Source organism: Streptopelia decaocto, assembly GCF_964273445.1.
Source record: "Streptopelia decaocto genome assembly, chromosome: 1".
Classification (NCBI taxonomy): Eukaryota; Metazoa; Chordata; class Aves; order Columbiformes; family Columbidae; genus Streptopelia; species Streptopelia decaocto.
In genome coordinates, this window is record NC_138663.1 from 179,046,279 (window position 1) to 179,066,966 (window position 20,688).

At 37.4% G+C, this 20,688-nt stretch overlaps 1 protein-coding gene across 3 annotated transcripts in view; it reads left to right on the forward strand.

Annotated features, from left to right (window-relative positions):
- NAA16 (N-alpha-acetyltransferase 16, NatA auxiliary subunit) overlaps positions 1-17,507 on the forward strand; it is a 64,143-nt gene extending 46,636 nt beyond the window's left edge. For all 3 annotated transcript variants that reach the window (XM_082053763.1, XM_082053765.1, XM_082053764.1), the window contains 11 exons: positions 5,006-5,078; positions 5,304-5,473; positions 5,839-5,991; positions 7,663-7,791; positions 8,338-8,551; positions 10,395-10,588; positions 11,286-11,394; positions 11,883-11,981; positions 12,558-12,701; positions 15,308-15,405; positions 15,692-17,507. In XM_082053763.1, coding sequence (XP_081909889.1) covers positions 5,006-5,078; positions 5,304-5,473; positions 5,839-5,991; positions 7,663-7,791; positions 8,338-8,551; positions 10,395-10,588; positions 11,286-11,394; positions 11,883-11,981; positions 12,558-12,701; positions 15,308-15,405; positions 15,692-15,892 — 1,584 coding nt within the window. In that variant the 3' untranslated portion in view covers positions 15,893-17,507. The remainder of the gene's footprint in view (positions 1-5,005; positions 5,079-5,303; positions 5,474-5,838; positions 5,992-7,662; positions 7,792-8,337; positions 8,552-10,394; positions 10,589-11,285; positions 11,395-11,882; positions 11,982-12,557; positions 12,702-15,307; positions 15,406-15,691) is intronic.
- Positions 17,508-20,688: the final 3,181 nt, after the last annotated feature.

The window sequence follows — 20,688 nt, forward strand, 5'->3', positions numbered from 1 at the left end:
TAGCTCCCCAGCTTTAAGCCTTCTCCAGAACTCTGAGCCAGCAATTGCTTGCCTTTTAATTTTTTTCTGTATTAACTTCATACTAAGTTCATAAATAGTTTTCAGGGTCTGTTGATATCACTTCTGCACACTGTGAGCACCTTCTCATCTCTTAAAAAACATCTCATCATAGCGAAGGCTCTGAGTATTGACACATTGCTCTTATGGACAGTTTTTATTGTTGCTTCTCCACTTTCCATGAGGCATGTATAGGGTTGCTCCAGGTTATGTACTGGGTACTTCTTTGTGTTGTGAAAGATACTCCCAGTAATTTGGCCACGCAGACTTTCAGGTAATGTCATCGTGGTTTTCTTCTGGCCCAAGGAAAATGCTTTGCCAGGGCTGATGTTGAAAGACTTAGTTTGTCATTCAATCTCTAGGTATCCCGTCTTTTCTAGATGGTGAGGACTGTTTTGAAGTTGCAGAACCGCAATTTCATTTGGGTACTCTGTAGCAAAAAATTTGCAAATGGTTTCTATATGTTTTGAGAAGTACTACTGTTCTTCAATTTTTCACACAGACATAAGGATTCTTACCAAGTCTAGTGAACACCTCTTCTGCTTTGCTGGAAAAGTAGCATCACAAACTCAGCGTGTTTGGGCAGTTTCATAGATGCACCTCAAACCTTGATATCTCAGTCACAGTATTTGAACTTTCTCTTTTGGTTGTTTGCCTTTGAGAACAATGCAGATAATACTAAATGTGTTTGCAGGAATTCAAAAGGCAGGGACTCAATTCCATGCCATATGTTAAACATATGGATTGCTTCTGAAACTGCTGACAGTAGCTCTTAATTAGTTTGTGCACTGGAAGTGCTGATAACTTCTTAGTGATTTATAATGGCAGCAACTAAAAAAAATACATGTAGTGATTGTGACTGGTAAATTAAAAAGCTGAATACTTTTAAAAAATGGCTATTGACACAGCTGAAGTCTGACCACTTTATAGTACATTACAATATTTCTATATGATTAGTATTGATAATTCAGTTTCTTGCAGTTGTTTTGTTGAAGGAAATACAGTATTGGTGTTTTGAAGGTTGTAATTGAAACAAATGTCTGTTATAAAATCTTTTACCCAACTTCTGTAATAATAGGATACGCAATCAGTTTAGTAATTTAACTTCTATAGTAATGAACCAGAGAGTTGTAGCCTTTTATTTGAAAAATTTGCATCCCTGCTTTGTGCTGGTGGGCTGTTGATTTTACCTTCCATTACATATTTCACCTCACCTTTGTTATGTGTGTTTTTTAAAAACCTTTCCGTATTGCTTTCTCTTTTATTCTTTGTCATTCCATTTAACTTACTGCCTACATGGAGTATAGACCAAAAAAAATCCAAGTGGGATTTAGACTCCTGCAGCCTTGACATCCCATTTTGGATCCCCATATTATTATTCTTATCTTTGATAATCCTCTGCTGTTTGTCTGAAGAAAAAATTGTCAGGAGTCACTTGGTGTATGGCAGAGCATGCAGCACAGATTTCCATTTAATGACTGGCTCATAGGTACCACTGTAAAGCTACAGGTGATGATAAAAGAATTGTAGCCATCAGCCCTTTACCTAGAAAACAATAACTTGCCCCTAGGCTGTCCCTTACAAAAGAGGACACAAAATATTTCTCAGTATAATCAAATAAAGAAAAACTAACACTCACAGGAGAAAGTAGTTCAGAATTGGGGTTCAAGTGAAGTGTGTTCCTGTTGCTTACATATTAAAAAAAAAAGTATGTATGCATTATATTTATTCCAGTCTCAGTTTGTATTTCTCAAATACTCATTTTAAGGCATGTACTCCAAGTTCACTTATGAAATCATCCTTTTCATAAGAAGTAAACTGCACAGGAATGGGGGGAAAGGCCATTCTGGCCTTTGTGGAGACTTTGCTTGAAGTAGTACAGAATGTGAAAGATACTTTCAAGATTATTACAGTTGACAAGAACCTGTGTGAGTTTGTGATCATGTGCAATTTTAATCTCTGTAAGGTACAGGAGGAAAAACGAGCTCTTCACTTGTCTGTGCTAACATGGAAGGCTAAAGCCCATTTGTGCCTTTGAGCTCATTGTTCTTTCGTAATGAAACTGAAGTTGTAGGTAGTGACCTGTGAAAAGGTTTGAGGTTTGAATTTTGATGATTTAAAAAGCTTCTGAAAGTGGTGACCTTGGTTCTGGAATTGGGTCCGTTCTTACCATAACAAAACCTGAGATTTGTTGATTACTTCAGTTATGCTTTTTTAATACTTTAAGCATTTTCAGATCCATGGCAAGGGAATAACTGAAACTTTTTTCCTACAATAATACCACTTGAAATTAACTCATGGTCAGTGTCATGGTATTTCCCCACACCTCGGTTTGATTTTTAGAAATTGTAAAATGATCTTTATGAAGAGCTCTGTAGTGTTTAGATATAGTAAAATATTATTGCCTTTGAGATGGCAGTGGTGACTCTGGAATACAGATAATAGATGGCAGTAAACTCAAGAGACAGATGTTACTACTAAATTTGCAGTTAATATGGACAAATAAATTAGGGTTCCTATTTCCAGGTTGCTGAAGTGGCACATGAAGCTGGAATTATTTTCCTAAATAACTAGCAAGAGACTGAAGCATAAGCATAAAAAGCAAGCAAAAAGATTCTGGGTAGTCGTCAGAAACAAATATACTGCCACTTTCATCAAGAATGTCTGCAATAACCTAACTACCTGATTGGCATTATTTTTGTAGATGTTGCTTTCACTGAATACTTGTTTCCAAATATAATGCTCAACATAGTTTTCAGAATGATAGTTTCAGTGTAGCTTCTTGGACTGTAGAAGCCGGAACCACAGCAGAGTTCTGAATGTGGAAGAATTAAAAAAAAAAAAAAAAACTAAGAGATGGTACAGTTAGGTGTTTTCCATCACCTCAAGATCAGAGGGTTTGATGCCACTGTTGCTGTGAGCTGACTGAAGACCCTCTTCCTAGGAAGAGATGTTTTCTTACTGCTTCACCGGCCCAGGGCTGTCCACTGCCAGCTCCCCCGTGATGGAACTAGTAACTGTACACTGAGGTGGAGCAGGGAGTAAATCACTTGTAACCCTGGATACAGCCCCTAGCACTGACCCAAAGTTGGGACTGGGCCCGTGTGGCCGGGAGACGGTGGCACTGTTCTTTTTGGTGGCAGCATGGTCTCCATCCAGCTGTGAAGCCACACTACAAGAGTGCAGGAGTGGAAAAAGTTACACATAGGGTTTGATGGTGGTGGGGTGTGTTTGTTAAAGAAATGAAGTGGTCTTTCTCCCTTTACATGCACAGGTCACTTGCAGTCAAGGAAAGCTGGCTGATCTCAAAGGATTCTGAGTTTACACAGCCAGATAAGAATAACTTTGGGAATACATTGAAATTTCAGTGGAAAGCAGCAGGGAAATAACACATACTCTGCACATATACACCAGAAGCCTGCTACCTGAAGCAGATGCTTGCTTTTGCTTTTTAAGTCATTTTAGAGAAGAGAATCTTCAAAGATTTTCTGAGGTTGAAGGTTTCTTTTAGTAAATAGATGTCTGAGGTCAGAGAACAGTTTAATGCATTTGTTTGCCTTTGGCCATTTGTATGTGACTTCTTTACATTCCTTTATCGCTTTGTAGTTATTGGAAGTCTAGTAACATTTTATTACATTTGAGATTTTGGTACCAGAAACCATTTCTTATGAGATTTGCCCAGAGCTTTCCAGAATGTGTGTGTTTATACATTTTATTACACTTTTGAGATATTTACACTGCTGTGTATGACTTGGGCCTGTCACTTTTTCTGCTTTCTTTGAAATAAGATGTTTGTCATTTCTTGTCTATTGTGCTGAATTAGATTAAATGAAGTCGTATCCTTTAAATCGTGTACTTGATCTCCTAGAACAAGGTTAATTCCCTTCCCCTCCTCTCCCAAAGTGTATCTTGAAGTGGATGTGTGCTTTGTCTCCACAGTAATTCGACTCTTGCAACCAACTTTTTTTCTAATGCAGGATCATCTTACTGTTAACCATTGAAATCTTTAGGTTTTACCTAACTGGTGAATGTAGCAATCTTCCTGCTATGCTTACAGACAGATCTTAAGTTTTAAGTTTTTTGGGTGTGTTTGGGGTATATATGTAGACAATACTTCTTTTAGTGTTTTTTTTCCTTAAGAGGCTGGTCACTTGCTGGATATAGCAGGCATGTTTAGAATGTAGCTGCAAAACAGGTTGAGCATTTAATAAAATGCTTAGAAATACTATGTGGCACCTATAAGCCATGGACCTGGTGTTGGAATACTTCATTGTCATAAAATCCGTAGATGATATACTACCATTTGTATGTATTGTAAATGTCAAACTTGTGTAGTGTATGGGTAAATTTTGAGTCTTCAACCTTGGAATGAACAACGATATTGTTGGCAAGTTCTGATTTCAGAAAGTATTAACCTTAGAATCCATCTGTATAGAAATTTTTATGTAAAAAAGATGCAGCTTGTATTCTGAGCAACAATACCTTTTTAACAGCAACAACAACAATCTTTATTAGTATGTATTAGCCTGCCAGAAAACCACGGAAGTCTCTTCAGTATCTTCTTATGGGAAGTTTGTGCAGAGTCTTTTCCAAAGCACCTTTCTTCAGTTGGCTCAGTTTGGAGACTTAAAAATTAATAGCATAAATAAATAAAAATTCCAAAACACAGCTTTAAAAGTACATTGATCACGTGTACTTGATTACTTTCTGGCATATGCTGCCAGAAACTATACCAGTTTCCCTGTCACATCACCAGTTAAAATGGATGATCAAAGGTAGCTTGTGAAAGGTGAAGTATATGAGGAAACATTTTTTTTTTTTTTTTTCCAAACTAGGTAATTATTTTAGTGTAGTTTCTCTAATTTTGTCCAAGTATTTTTTTTCAGTGTGTTAATCTGTGTAAACTTAAGAGTAAAGCATAACTGAAGCTGGTATTTTTAATATGCAGGTTTCTATAATCCAAGAACTTGTTACTGGTTATGAAGCCTCTTTGAAAACCTGTGACCTTTTTAGTACATGTGGTAAGTTTCTATGGTCTTATATTAATTGCACTGTAATTACTAATATTGTTTATGGCAGTTATCAATAAGTCTTGAAGTGCTGATAATTTGTGTAAGAAAATAGTTGTATTACCTTCTAGCAAATGAGTGTATTACAGGAATTTGCCAGGTTTTGTTTTTTTGTTTGTTTTTTGAAATGCAGTCTTCAACTTTACTTGTCACTGTAACTTTTTCCATTTGTTGCAGAAAATGGAGAGAAAGAGCCCCCAACGACGCTGCTTTGGGTTCGGTATTTCCTGGCACAGCACTTTGACAAACTTGGCCAGTGTTCTTTGGCCTTGGATTATATTAATTCTGCAATTGCAAGCACTCCAACATTAATAGAACTATTCTATTTAAAAGCAAAAATTTACAAGGTAAAAAGTGAATGTGGACGTGTAGAGTACCTAGTTTACTAAAAAACAAACATGCAACACATCATATTGGTGTGAATGTGTGGTTGGTGTTGTAGTTGTGGTTATGGGAATTGGTTGTCATGTGGGTTTCTCTTTGGACACTGCTTTGTCTGGAAGAAAATGAAAGCCCTTTTGTTTAGGTTTTGCAAAGCAAGTCACAACTTACAATGAGTTGTCATTCTGATAAAATCTGGTGGCAGGAGGAAGGGAACAATAACACTGTCTTTTGTTATTTCTGAGGGAGAAATACCAGTAACTATAGATTTCAGGAATTGGTCAACAGAAGGCATATAGTAAAAGTTAACTATTTAATTTCTCCCTAACAGCATGTAGGTAACCTCAAGGAAGCTGCCAAATGGATGGATGAAGCACAGTCTTTGGACACTGCAGATAGGTTTATCAATTCTAAATGTGCTAAGTACATGCTGCGAGCAAATATGGTGAAAGATGCAGAGGAGATGTGCTCTAAATTCACAAGGGTAAGTATATTGCTTTAATGAAGAGAGGTTTTGATTGCCTCTGGCAGTTTTTTTTGCTTGCGTAAGTTTTGACACAATTATTGTTTATTAATGTCCATTTTTAAGAAAATGCTCTTAGACTTGGTGCTAAATAACTATATAGAATCGCAGAATGGTTTGGAAGGGACCTTTAAAGATCATACATCCAAACCCCCTGTCATGGGCAGGGTCACCTTCCACTAGACCAGGTTGCTCAGAGCCCCATCCAGCCTGGCCCTGAATATGTCCAGGGATGGAGCATCCACAGCTTCTCTGGGCAGCCTGTTCCAGTGCCTCACCACCCTCACTGTAAAGAACTTCTTCCTGATGTCCAATCTAGACCTACCCTCTTTCAGTTTTAAGCTGTTACCCCTTGTCCTGTCACTACAGGACCTGGTGAAAAGTCTCTCTCTTTCTTGTAAGACCCTTTTTTTTTTTTTTTTTTTTTTTTTATTGCAATGCTTCTAAGTACCTCTCTGGAAATTCTGATGGAAACCTTGTTTGCAAAACCTGCTTTCTCAGTAATATCATCTGAGCTAACTGCACAGGAATGTGCACTATATTCATTATGATTTAGCATTAACAAATTAATTTGGACTTGGACAAGTCATTCCTTTTACGCTAGTACTAGAGACAAATTTTGTTAAAGCAAATGCTGTGCTTAAAACATGAGGTGAGCACTTAAATGTTATGTTTTGGACACTGAACAAAGTTGAGAATCACAAAACCAGATGTCCATATTATTTATGTAACTAAATATGAAGACAGCTACTTGGTGGGATTTCCTGGAACATGTAAATCAATTAGTCTCTCTAATTCTTAATTTTAGGCGTGAAAACACTTGAAAGTGAATCTGAGCTTTCTAGGTATTTCTAGGAACAATGGAAAATTTGATTAGTAAAACTCATCCTATATGCTTGTTGAAAAGTTAGAGCAAGCAATACAGAACTCTAGCATAGATGTGTGTGGTCAGATAGGACAAATCTGATCCTAAATAATTGAATGTTAGGAGTTGAACTGGATTTTCTTTCTAGTATAAAGACTGTTTTGAAAATTTGGTGGCCAACATTCATGGTATGTGGAACATGCTTGTTTATTTTAATGTAGAACATTGAAACCATAAAGAATAAATCCTAGGACTCTTTATTTTTAAAGTATAAAGTATAACTCTAATTTCATTTATTTCAACTAACAGGTTCTAAGAAACTTAAATGTACTACATGATAAAGCAGTAAAGATATTGGTGGATTTTTTTTAGACTAGTAGATGCCACTTACCTGGCAGGGGGAAAAATGACAAGAATTATTTGCTGACCTTTGAGATTTTTAAAAATAGTGTTGTTTTCTGGGCCCAAATTGTAAAAGTGAAACTGGGTATACAGGCATGAGTTAATCTTCAAAAAGATGTTTTGAGATGCTAATCTTGTTCTGATAACTTTTTAGAAAAATGATGTAAATTTCTTCCTTTTTATTTGGGAAGCACAGAGTACCGCAAGTATTATTCTCAGTCGCTGGGTGGTTATATCCATCTTCTGTTATATTCTAAGCATTTGAAGGATTGATTGTTTCCTGGTAATGGCCTGAAGCTAGTCATAGGTGAAAGAAACAGCTGGTAAATTATAATAGCAAAAAGCAATAATGACATTTATTTCAGGAAGGAACTTCTGCTATGGAAAACCTAAATGAGATGCAGTGCATGTGGTTCCAGACTGAATGTGCTGCAGCTTATCAAAGGCTGGGGAAATACGGTGATGCCTTGAAAAAATGCCATGAAGTAGAAAGGGTAAGTAGGTGCAAACACCTTCAGTTTATTTCCTAGTATTTCTCACAAACTAATGAAAATATTTGCTGATGTAATCAGTATGATTTTTTTGCATATAAAGTTTTTAGTATAATGATTTTTAAGAACAGGTTAATACTTGATTTATTGTAATAAATAAGATGTCATCCCTAGATATTATGTAAAAAAAAAAAAAAAAAACAAACCAACATTATATGAAGTGAAAACTAACCATGCAACTATTTGTACATTAACTTTATGCTATCTTTTGCCAGTTGTTTTTTTAATTAGAACAATCACATTTCAGTTAGCTTTTAGAGTGCTTAAGTCTTCAAACAGTCACATTAGTTTCTGTTAACAAAATGAGATTTTTCTGGGTGGGTTTTTTCCCTACTTACAGGTTCTCTTAGTCAATATTATATTTCTATTCCTGTTAAATATTGCCTTTAAATAATATCAGTTGTAACAATATTCACCTCATCTAATAAAAAAATAGACCAAGAAAGGGAAATGCATAAGAGTGGTGTGTTTCTTTTTTCTTTCTTCAAGCATTTTTTTGAGATAACGGATGATCAGTTTGACTTCCACACATACTGCATGAGAAAGATGACTCTTCGTGCCTATGTAGACCTTTTGAGATTAGAAGATGTGCTCAGGAAACATGCCTTCTACTTCAAGGCTGCTCGATCAGCAATTGAAATCTACTTGAAGCTCCATGATAATCCTCTTACCAATGAAAGCAAAGAACAAGAAGTGAATTCAGGTATGTAGACCATAATGGAGGCTCATATGTATATGAGGCAGGTAAACACTTATTAAACTAAGGAAGTTATATGCTGTAGAATAAATGAGAGTTGTAAAATACATAAGCTTTTCTGTCATGATTTGATAACTGAAAAGAGATCATAGATAATGTCACAGCTTTCTTCCTGTCTGTTCCCCTCACATTTTAAAACTAGCACATGAATGAACCTGGCTGTAGTTGGAGTGCTTGGAGAACAGTGGTGTTTCAGAATACAAAGAAGAAAAATCAAATTCAGTTCAGCCACTTATTCACTTAAACAAAAGACAAATGTCAGTAAGAGATGAATTATGGAACAATGGATTTTGTGGGAGAGCAGTCTGAACTGTAAGAATTTAATTTTGATCTAGTGTATTTAACTTATTATGTAGTAACACTAGTTAACACTGCATTCCATTTTATTATTATCCATGTAATTTCAGGACCAAAGAACACATGGACAAGTGTGTATTAGCAAAAGTAATAAATCCAGGAAGATATTTAAAACTTGTGTTAAATGGAAAGCAGATATTGCCAAAACAATCTTATGTTACATTCAGATGTGAATAGTAAGTTTTTTCATATCTGCCTATGTATGATGAAGTACATATAAAAAGAGGCACAGTTCAACTTGCCTCTTTTCTCTCAAATTTCAACTTGTTTTGGTATATAATGTGGCAGGATCTTAAAAGCAATACATCATAGAAACTAAGGTGGGGAGGAATCTTAAGTCATTATGTTTGTTCATTTGCCTGCTGTGCGTTGGGATTCAATAGGCTCATCCACTGGGAAGACAGTGCTCTGTAAATGGGATGAAAATAACATTTGCTTCTCCTCGCTTCCCCATCTCAGAATGGTGGCTGCGCCCAGCAGAGAGACGTTGTGGTGCTATAGGCACAAAAGTAATGTATTAGTGCCTCAGTAGCCTGTTCTTATGTTCTTTGCCACATGATTACTACAAATCCTGTTCTCTGTTGAACACCACCGTAAATGGAGTGGAACTACAGTATTTTTCTGGCCAAACCAGTCATGTCAGTGGGACAGCAGGGAAGGAAACAGAGGGGTGAAGGGAAATGCTGGTGGTTCCTCACTTCTACATGAACCTGCAGGAAACCGTGTTTTGTGTGTTCTGCTTTTCATGCAACTGTTAAACTCTCTTGGTTTTTCTAAATGCTAGTCCAGTCTAAAAATCTGAACACAGCAAGCAGTCTGAAGATTCATACAATGGTTCTGCTGATATAGACCAGAACATTTTATCTCTCCTCTCCTCAAACAGTATCCGTTTTTGTTTGGATTTATTTAGTTAGTCCATGGCACTTGTGGAACATCAATGCAGATGTCATGGCTATATTTTGTTCAGACATTTAATGGAAGATAACCTTGTTTTTAAGACAGAGTATAATTCTGTCTGAATGTTTCTAGCCAGCATCAGAAGGAAAGTGAGCTACAGTCAACATGGGAGTTTAGTATTACCTTTGGAAACCATTGTCCATTTTCTAAGGTAAAACCTGTCATAGAGGCAACAATTTCATGTAGTTAGCCTGTCAGATAGTTGAGGTTTCTGTAACAAATATGGAAGAGAAGATCTGCAAGATCAAGTGTCGTGTCGTGTCGTGCTGTAAATAGTCATGCAATAGTAGTGTTGGATTATATAGTGATGATATTCTGTCAAGTGCTGATATTTATGTAAATCTCTGACAAAGTATGCCAGTTCAGTATGGCGGAGGAGTGTTAGTGCCATGTCTGAGTGGTGCTTGACAGAGACAAGATTTTAAGTTAAATACTCTCTTAATGTAAGTCATCTGTTTGGTACCTTAATCTGTAGAAAATCTCTCAGCCAAAGAATTGAAGAAAATGCTTAGCAAGCAAAGAAGAGCGCAGAAGAAAGCAAAACTTGAAGAGGAAAGAAAACATGCAGAAAGAGAGCGGCAACAAAAGAATCAAAAGAAAAAGCGAGATGAAGAGGAGGAAGAAACTAGTGGACCCAGGGAAGAGCTAGTTCCTGAAAAACTGGAACGGGTTAGCATGGTTTTTCATGTTAAGTTCATGTGATTATCATAAAAAGCCTGCAATATGGATTATTATCAGGTTCTTGCATACCAAGATAACTTCTTGTAGTCTATCTCTGTTTACACTAAAGAAAAGTAATAATTTTCCTCTACTAAATCAAAGTTCTATATTAGTAGCACTGTTGCTTTTTTAAATGTGGGTTTGTTTTTTTTTAACAGTAGGCCATCTTTCATTAAAATAGATACTCAACAAAAAGATAGTTTGTGCCTGAAGAACTCTGGTTTTCATACAGTGAATAAAGAAAAACTAACAGAAATGTGGTTGCAGTTCACAGCATTTGAAGGCATGAGCCAGTATTTCTCTGAGCACAAAGAGCTATGTCACAGTAACTTTAGAAGCTTAAGCTTATTGTCTAAGGCAGTTGTATTTAATTGTTTCCTAAATGCTAAATTACAACACTGAGTAAGTCACATAAGCAGTGCCATAGTTAGCGATGATGTTGTCTTTGTCAACCTGAAATCTTGAATAAACACTTCTAAATCTTGCTGTACAAATAAATGTTGTAGTTCCGTTTAATTCAGAAAGCTATCTACAGTTCACCTTTGGCCTCTGATTATTTAAATGCTTGGTATAACAGAAATTATCCTTGGTGTTTATTTGCCATTTATTTTAAGCTTTAAGTTTCACTGTGTTTTTATTAAAACAGGTAGAAAATCCATTAGAAGAAGCCATTAAGTTCCTTATACCACTTAAGAATCTTATTGGAGATGACATAGAAACACATTTATTAGCATTTGAAATATACTTTAGAAAAGGTAAAGTACGGCATAATTTTCTTTTTGCTCTACAAAATTTTAACCCTTTACTACAACCGGTGTTATTGGAGTGTAGCCTAAAATGGTTTGGAATAGATATTTACTTGTCTGAAGCTGGGGTTTGCATCATATCTAGTTACAATAGAGGAAATAGCATTTTTGTTTAGCCACCCTTAAAACAAACAAACTCAAGAGCAAAGCAAGTTGTAGTGTGTACTAATAAATGCTGTAGAGATATTTGCATTGTGATTTTTAATTATGTAGGGGAAAACAAAGCCAAACAGATAGTAACATCATCTCTGCAGTGCTGTCAGAGTTCAGCAGATGTTTCTATTTTATTAAGCAATTTGATGGGAAAAATAAATCTTTTCTAATTCTGTGTAGGCATTGATGTTTCTAATGTTCGTACTAAACAAAACAGTAGTTGATATAAAGAGCAAGTTCTGTATTAATCTTGGTATGTTTTTGGTTTTTTCTCCTTCCCACAGGAAAGTTTCTGTTAATGTTACAGTCTGTCAAAAGAGCTTTTGCTATTGATAGTAATAACCCCTGGCTACACGAGTGCTTGATTAAATTCTCTAAAGCAGGTATGTGTGTAGGAAGTATGTATGTATGTATAAAGGTACAGGAAGTTGTATTGTACAAGGGCACAACTATATATTTTTGTAATATGTAAATACTCTTGAAACACAAAGCAATATGAAGAAAATAAATTTGTTTACCACATAAAACCCAGTAAAAAACAGATGGTGCTATGCAGGGTACTGTGAATGTATTACATTCTATTCCTTCCTTCATTAATCCACCAGGTGGAACCAATAACTCATTTTGGCCAAATTTCACAGAGGAGCAGGTGTTCCAAAGATCCTTGAAATACTTAACATAAGTGGTAGATATGGGAGGAAGATTCTGAATTGCGGCAAAGTGTGTTGTGAACTTGCAGCAGAAAGTTTACAATTAAAGCACCCTTTATGAATGTTTCATCTGTAAATGCATTGGTAGAGCTTGTGTTGAACTGATTTGAAATTCATGTTTCTTTCTGTGCCCAAATTTCGAAAAATCGGAGTTTTAGCAGTGATGTTTATGGTTTCATACTGTTGTCTACACTTGTTTAAATGGGCTCTTTCTTTTTTTACTTCTCTCCCTCTTCTTTCCCCTTCCAGTATCTGACCATAGTAACCTCCCAGAAATTGTGAGCAAGGTCCTAACTCAAGAAATGCAGAAAATCTTTGTTAATAAAAACTTGGAAAGTTTTAATGAAGAATTTCTCAAACACAATGCTACCTCCATTCAGCACCAACTGTCAGGTTTGTTTAACTTTTTAATGCTTTTTAAAATGAGATTATTTAAATCCAGAATATTTATCTGCAGTCTGTAATTAATACATAAATTCCAGTGAGCTATAAATTCATGTGTTTACAGTTTTTTTCTCTGCCTGTTTTTATAATGTTTAAAAACAAACAAAACAAAAACAAAAACCAACTTCATTCACTTAGTTAGCTGCATAAGGAGCCTGTTTCTTAACTCCAAAAAGTGTGATCAAACCACCACAGATATTCAAGTATGAAAGCACGGTCATCCCTCCTATTGAAGCTCCTGGTTTTGAAATGACTGGAAAGCATAAACCAAAAGCTCCTTTATATTAGAAGCAGTGCTTTTCTCTGTTTCCTTATCAGATAGAATATCTCTGGTCCTAATCATAGTTTTGTCACATAGCATCAACAAAAGCTTCAAGACAAACTTATGCTACTGTTGCTTTTCTGCTTCATAGTCAGCAATGAAAATGTTGGATTATAACACTTCTACATTATATTTGTAGAAGAGCTACAAGTAGCTGCTGGAGTGAAGTCAAAGGGAGTTGGAATTGAATTTTGCTGTGTCTGAGTACAGAAAGTTTTGGAATAAAAATTGCTGTCACCTGAGAAGCTGGTAGAGGAGAAGACACAGAACAACACTTCATCAGTTAGGAAGCAAAAATAAGTGTAGATTTATCAGGTGCTTAAAGTACTTAGAACAGGATTAATGTCACCTGGTTTGTAAAATTACCCAGGATCTGTCCAGAATCACTGGAGAAATTTGGCTTCAGAGGACTGTTCATCTCTCTTAAAGGAAGGTTGGGTAATTTACCCCAAACTTACAGAGGCCGTTAAAAGATTCTTGTTTCAGGGCAGCATCTTGAGAGAAATACTTGCACCCCTTTCCTGTGAGCAGGCTCCAGATTTGGGGGTCAAGTACAGGTATCTTAGCAGGCAGGTGCTCCTGATTCTTATAGGTGTGTTCTTCTACTCCTGTCATTGTTGGGCATCTAATGGCATATGTTTTCCAGGTTCTGCTCTCTGGTCCTCCATTATTATGGAAAATATTGTAGTGACTTTTATCATAGTGGTTGTACAGGCTAAGACTGTCATAGTTCCAGATTTGGCTTCCCACTGCCTACATCTTTAGTGCCTTTGAGAAAAATCTGAGCTAGATCACTGTCAGTGCTGGCACCCATGTTAGAGAGATGTCAGGGGCCCTTTTGAAGAAGGTGAGTCTGTTGACAGTCAGTGGACCTGAGGGGCTGAAATGTCTAAAAGCTCCAGTCAGTGGTCCTGAGGGTCAATTGATCACTGTGATCCAACCGTGTATCCGTTTACAGGCAGTAGGAACAAATGTGGGATTAGGATTTTTCAAGTAAAATCAGGAGTGAACTAACTGTAGATATGTCATTAGTAGCTTTAGGTCTTCACCTACATATCAGTCTTGTGTTTATGCTGAAACAGCTTTGAAGTGATTGGCTTGTCTACTGTACAGTTTATCACTTCTTAAACTGTCATCTTTAAGTCAAGTTTGAAAAGGTCTGAAAAACTTAAACCTTAAGTCTGAGAGTACAAATGAATGTTTTCTTAGCCTAAAATGATTACTAGTAAAAAAATTATAAGTTGGATTTTTCTCCATTTTCCATTTCTCTACCATAGCCCCCCTGAATTTAAACAAATGCAACTAAATTTAATGTTTTTTGACAACAGTGACTCAAACCCAAATACATGCAGTCTGTCACTTTATTTTCTGGATACAAAAAGCAGTAAGAGCTGGGAAAATTTAATAAGGAAAACAAATTTAATAACTGGAGAAATTAGTTGAGCAAGAGGAGACAATACACACAGTGTGGGTTTTTAACTTTTTCAGTAAAGTTATTTCTTAGGCTTTTTGTTACTTGTAGTAGATTATATAGCGAGGTGTGTCTGAACTTTGTATTTGGGAAAAAGATATTCTATGAAATGCGTACATCTTCAGTGAGATCAGATTTTAAATTAAGGTGCTGTGATACGAGGAACACAACAGTATTTTGCAGAGATGCTCAGACCAGTTTTGATAAACTGTTTGTGGTCCAAGAAGCTGCATAGTTACATTAATGCAATGTCTTTTCATTGGTGTCACCTGGTCCAGGCAAAGTACCAAACTTGCATTGCACTTTCCTTGTACCCAAGCTATTCCACTCTGCTCCAGGCCTCACTTTCTACCATACAGACATCTACCTGTCTGAATTTCTTCTGGACTCCGTTCCACAGTTGTTCAGTAGCTGTATTGTTCACTCATCTCCAGTACTTTTCAAACTAGTATCTCTGAGAAAATGTCTCTTACTTATGCGTTTGTAGGATGGATTGACTGATAGGTCTTCAGTAAAGTGAGGCATTTCACTTTTGTAGAAATAGGCCTTCTGTGTTATTAAATTCTTGTGCTTCTAACAAAATTGAAAATAGCTTCTTCAGTTTCTTTAGTTTTAAGTTATAAATAAGGGAGGAAGATATTGTTTATTAAAACTGGTAAGAAGTCCTAGTTCACACTGACATAAAGTTTTCAGATTCTGCGTGTCTGTATGTGCAGTATTGGATTTGGGAACACTAAATGTTGTGTTCTTTGTTGTGATAAGGTGCAAAGATGATGTATTTCCTGGACAAATCAAGACAAGAAAAAGCAATTGCTGTTGCTACTAGATTGGATAAAAACATGAGAGACAAAAATGTGAAGGTAAAAGATACAGTATTTAAAGCCAAAAAATGTGTGGGGTCTTAAATAATGTATAAGCTACAGGATAATGCACATGCTTCATATATTATGATAAATTAATATTATTTGAAAGAACAAGGTTTCAAGTTGTTTTCCTCTATAACTGTAAGATACCTGAATACTGTAATAACAGAACTTGTGTTTGCTTGGATTAGTATTGTTTAACAGTACATCTTTTTAGTAATAAAATTATTGTAGATCCCATTTATTAAATCACATCCATTAACTGTTACTCTTGTTTCTTCAGACGCTAACGAAGGTTTTTGAGGCGCTGCTTGATGGCAGTTTTGGAAGCTGCCATACTCAGTGCGAAGAATATCAAGCGGCGTGTCATAAACTGTTTCCTTTTGCGTCTGCGTTTCTGCCTGCCACAAACGAGGACGACAGCAGCATCGCGTCTGTGAATCACACGGCCATTAACCATGATTTGCTGTCTAATGAAATTTGAAGTAGCGTGTGCAAGCTGGTGTGTGTCTGTACCTACATGCACACATGTATTCGAAACTCTGACTCTTCATTACGTGCTGGCTGGATACAGATCAGGGTTACACTTCCAGGTTGTATTTTAATATCTTTAACAGGTATAAAACAAAATATTTGGATAGTTAAATGAAATGGAGTATGTTATTAGTTATTTTTTTCTCCCAACAAAAACTGCCAATATTTATGTAAACATTATCCTTAATCAGCATTTTTCATGTTTATACTTGTACAGTTTTAAGTCTTTTAATAATCCATCAGCCTTCCCTCACAAAAAATATGAATGTTAAAGACTGCTTTCACATAAGTGTCATTACATATACAGATAAATGTGATCATATCTTGTTAATAAATTATCATTTGAACATTTTTAGCAGATTAAGACTGAAGTGCTGCTTGAATTGCCCTCTTTGTCTTTTACTGTTCCTTAGGTTTTTTTCTGGATGTGTTGCTTTTTTTGTTTTGTTTTTGTTTTGTTATTTTATTTTTATCTTGGGTCAGTTTGGTTTCTTTTGAAGCACGGTGACAATGAAAGAGCATTGGGGGGTTTGCATGATTTTGTCAGGTGTGTGTCTTACATGGAACCAGTGTTGATGGATATCAAGATGAGGTTTGTGTAAAAAAAAAAAAAAAAAAAAAAAAAAAAAAAAAAAAAACCACCACACAACTAAGGCTTTTTGAAAACTTCTATCTACCTTGTGTTCCATAGCTATTGTTTCCTTAATTTTATGGTCAGTTTAACATTCTTTTGAGTATCCTAAAGCAATTCCTTGTGAAAACATAATGAATTTGAGATGTATGGTTGTCCTTCGTTCCATCTTCCCTTTTCTCCTCTTCCTTCTGGTTTCTCCCCATTTGTTTACCTATTGACACTTAAGTTGAAAAAGCTGCTCCAATTTTGGGCAAATGCAGGAGGTACAGTAACTCTACATCACAATTCACTGGTGAGTTCATTGTATTGCCTCCATTAGAAGTCTTATTTGTCCACTTATGGCCAATACTCCAGTACTTCTCATGCCTAAATACTATTGCTTTAGGTGCTGCCAAGTAAATAGTATGGGAGGAGTATGTTTTACATTAAAAAAAAACTATTTAAGGGAGCACAAAGAGGCTGACTACAAATCATAATGAACCTTTTTCTTCCTTTTTATTCTGGTGCATTAACTGTTAAATATACAACACATCAAAATGGAAGTCTGAATCTAATATACCTATTTAAAGCATAGTATTGCTGGACAAAATGGCTACATATGACAGCTTTACATTCTATAAGAACTGTTATCAAAACATAACTATACTGTGGCTTGTACAGAAAATCCAGTTTCTGGAAACTGTAATGGAATCATTCATTCTTGGTTTGTTTTTATTTCACTGCAATGTAAATAATTTCAGTAATATTAATTAGCCCCTCAAAGGCAAATATAAGTTCATGAAGAGGGGATTTTATTAAGACAAATAAACTGTTCTAATTAAAATTCTCCTTTGTGTGTCATCTGTTTAGATTCAAACATGTTGAATAGAAAACTCACTGTAAAATATTGCCAACATATGTTATGCTGTAATAAATTATTTTGTACACACTTGCCTTTGGTTTGGAATTTTTGTGTATTTATGGATACAAAACTTCAGCCCATTATGTTCATTAGGTTTTCTCCATTCAGTTGCAACATTCCCTGATTTAATGTGAACTCTGTAAGCAGTTCAGAAGAGTTAAAACAACCAACAAACCCCACCACACAACAAACCACTATTTAGCACATTGAGACATAACATACTTCCCTGAGAAATATGGAAGGATGTTTTTGTCTTACATGTTCACCATGTGCTGTTTGCTGTGGAATATTTTGCTCCAAGGTGTCTCAAGCAGGAGGAGGTGGTTGGCCATGGTGGGATTGCTTTGGCTCAGCAGTGCCTTAGAAGGAGTTCATCAGCCCACATAAGGTGAAGGCCTGAAGTTGCAGGGTGGTCTTCTGGCTTTTCTAGTAGTGACACATTGCTAGTGATTTAATTCAGGACTTTAGAAGAAGATAAGGCTGCGAATCCAGTCCCCTGGCATGTGTTTAGCTTGACACTTTAAATCAGACTTGAGCAAAAAAATACCTGGGGTGTGTTCTCAGCAGCTTATTCCTTGAGAAAGTAGATGAGCAGTTTAGCTTTCTAGACTGAGAATTGTAGGAACTCTCTTGAGAATTCTGAAAATGTAAAAATCAAGTCTTCTGTCACCCAGTGTGCGCTCTGGTTTTCTCTCAGCACTGCTGGAGGCATAAAATGCTGAGTTTTCTTCAGGGCTCTCATTGCAGGTGAGGACGCTCAGGCTAATAGGTGCTTGTCAGTCCTGTACACCACTGCAAACAGTGGGGGCATGGGAGGGGTAACAAAAAGAATGGAGAAGAGCAAAAGTCAAGGAAAGGTGTTTTCCTTTATTCTGAAACGATTTAGGGTGTCTTTAGTAACTTGAGTTAGAAAAGGCATCGACCTCAACAGGCCTGCTAAGTTACCCCACAGGAAATGTGCTATAATATATAAATGCTTACAGTGTTTACATGTCATAGAGTCAGTGCTTCATGTTTCAGCGTTCAAAATATATTGGCTGGCCTAGCTCCACTCTGTCATAGTCTTTTCCATTCTTGCGTTCTTCATCACTTTTTTCTGTGTAATTCAACTTGATTTGTCTTCTCAAAGATAATTTCATCCACTTTGACAGTCATAGTCATTCTTGTTCCACTGTGCCATGTCTAAACTTCCCTCCTCTTGCAAATGTGACATCTCAGGATGTAGCTTCTCTTTTCTTATTAGTCCATTGGCATCAAGATAACTGCTTGGCTGCTGCCACCTCACACAAGCACCCCCTCTTTCCTTCTCTGTCTCCCACCAGTGGGCAGAGAGGCACACTCCAAGGCTGACTCAACTCCTCATCATAGGGAATAAGCCTGTTCCAAAAACCCCAGGCCCCAGTGGAAAATCCTACACCTGATATTTACATGGATAACAACAGTTTAGTCCAGAGTTGGCTATTATGGTGGAAGGAGCAGTTTCTTGCACCTCTTCAGCTCTGACATCTCCAGACTTCCCACATAATGAATCCCTCAGCTAGGAAGAGGTCAAGATTTAAGCATGACACAAAATATTCAAGCAGTATCGTGTTTTCATGTGTGAATGCACTTGCCACTTACTGTTTCTGGCATTTGTTTTCTCGTGTCTGAATTGCAGGTGTTGATGAGAAGTGGTCAGATCACAGATTTTTCCACTAGAGGGAAGTCTTGCATCCTGAATGTTTGCATGGTAACCAAAGGCTGCAGTCTTGTTTGTTTTCAGGTGTTTTCTGGTTTTGTAGGGAGAGCATAGGAAAATGCCTGTCTTTCAGGCAGCGGAGAGAGGTCATCAGGAGAAGCTTATCAGGAGTAGTCAGCACAGGTTCACCAAAGGGAAATCATGTTTGACCAACCTGATAGCCTTCTATGATGGTATGACTGGCTGGGTAGACAAGGGAAAAGCAGTGGATGTTTTCTACCTTGACTTCAACAAGGCTTTTGACACTGTCTCTCACAACATTCTCATGGGCAAGCTCAAGAAGTGTGTATGGGTGAATGCACGGTGAGATGGATCATGATCTGGTTGGATGGCAAAGCTCAGAGGGTTATGATTAACGGTGCAGAGTCTGGCTGGAGGCCTGTAGTTAGTGGTGTTCCCCAGGGGTCAGTGTTAGGTTCAGTCCTGTTCTACCTGTTCATCAATGACCTGGATGAAGAGACTGAATGCACCCTCAACAAGTTTGCCAGTGATACCAATGGGAGGAAGGGCTGATGCACCACAAGTCTGTGCTGCCATTCAGTGAGACGTGGACAGGCTGGAGGACTGGGCAGAGAAGAACCTGATGAAGTTCAACAAGGGCAAGTCTAGGGTCCTGCACCTGGGGAGGAATAACCCCAGGCATCAGTACGGGTCAGGGGCGGACCTGCTGGAAAGCAGCACTGGAGAAGGACTTGGGAGTTCTGGTTGACAACAGGTTGACCATGAGTCAACAATGTGCCTTTGTGGCCAAGAAGGCCAATGTTATCCTGAGGTGCATTAAGAGTGTGACCAGCAGGTCAGGTGAGGTTCTCCTGCCCCTCTACTCTGCCCTGCTGTGGTTACATCTGGAGTACTGCATCTAGTATGGGCTCCCCAGTTTAAGAAGGACAAGGAATTACTGAAGGGAGTCCAGTGGTGGACTATGAAGATGAAGCACCTTTCTTCTGAGGAGAGACTGAGAGAGCTGGGTCTGTTCAGCCTGGAGAAGAGAAGGCTGAGAGGGGATCTTAGCAGAGCTTATAAATATCTCAAGGGTGGGTGTCAAGAGGATGGGACCAGACTCCTTTCAGTGGTGCCCAACAATAGGACAAGGGTCAGTGGTAACAGGCTGAAGCACAGGAGGTTCCATCTGAATGTGAGGAGAAACTTCTTTACTTCGATGTGCCAGAGCACTGGAACAGGCTGCCCAGAGAGGCGGTGGAGTTTCCTTCTCTGGAGACTCTGGACACATTCCTGTGTGATCTGCTCTGGTGAACCTGCTTTAGCACGTGGGTTGGACTGGATGATCTCCAGATGTCCCTTTGAATCCCAGCCATTCTGTGATTCTGTCATCGTTGTTTCGTATGTGTTTAAATGGCTGCATTAGACTCATATTTGTATAACCCAGCTGTCTGCAGGCATTGATTTGGGGATCTGAAGTTGAGAGTGTAGCTGCCTGGGCTTATTTCATACCAGCTGAGAACAGAGACCCTG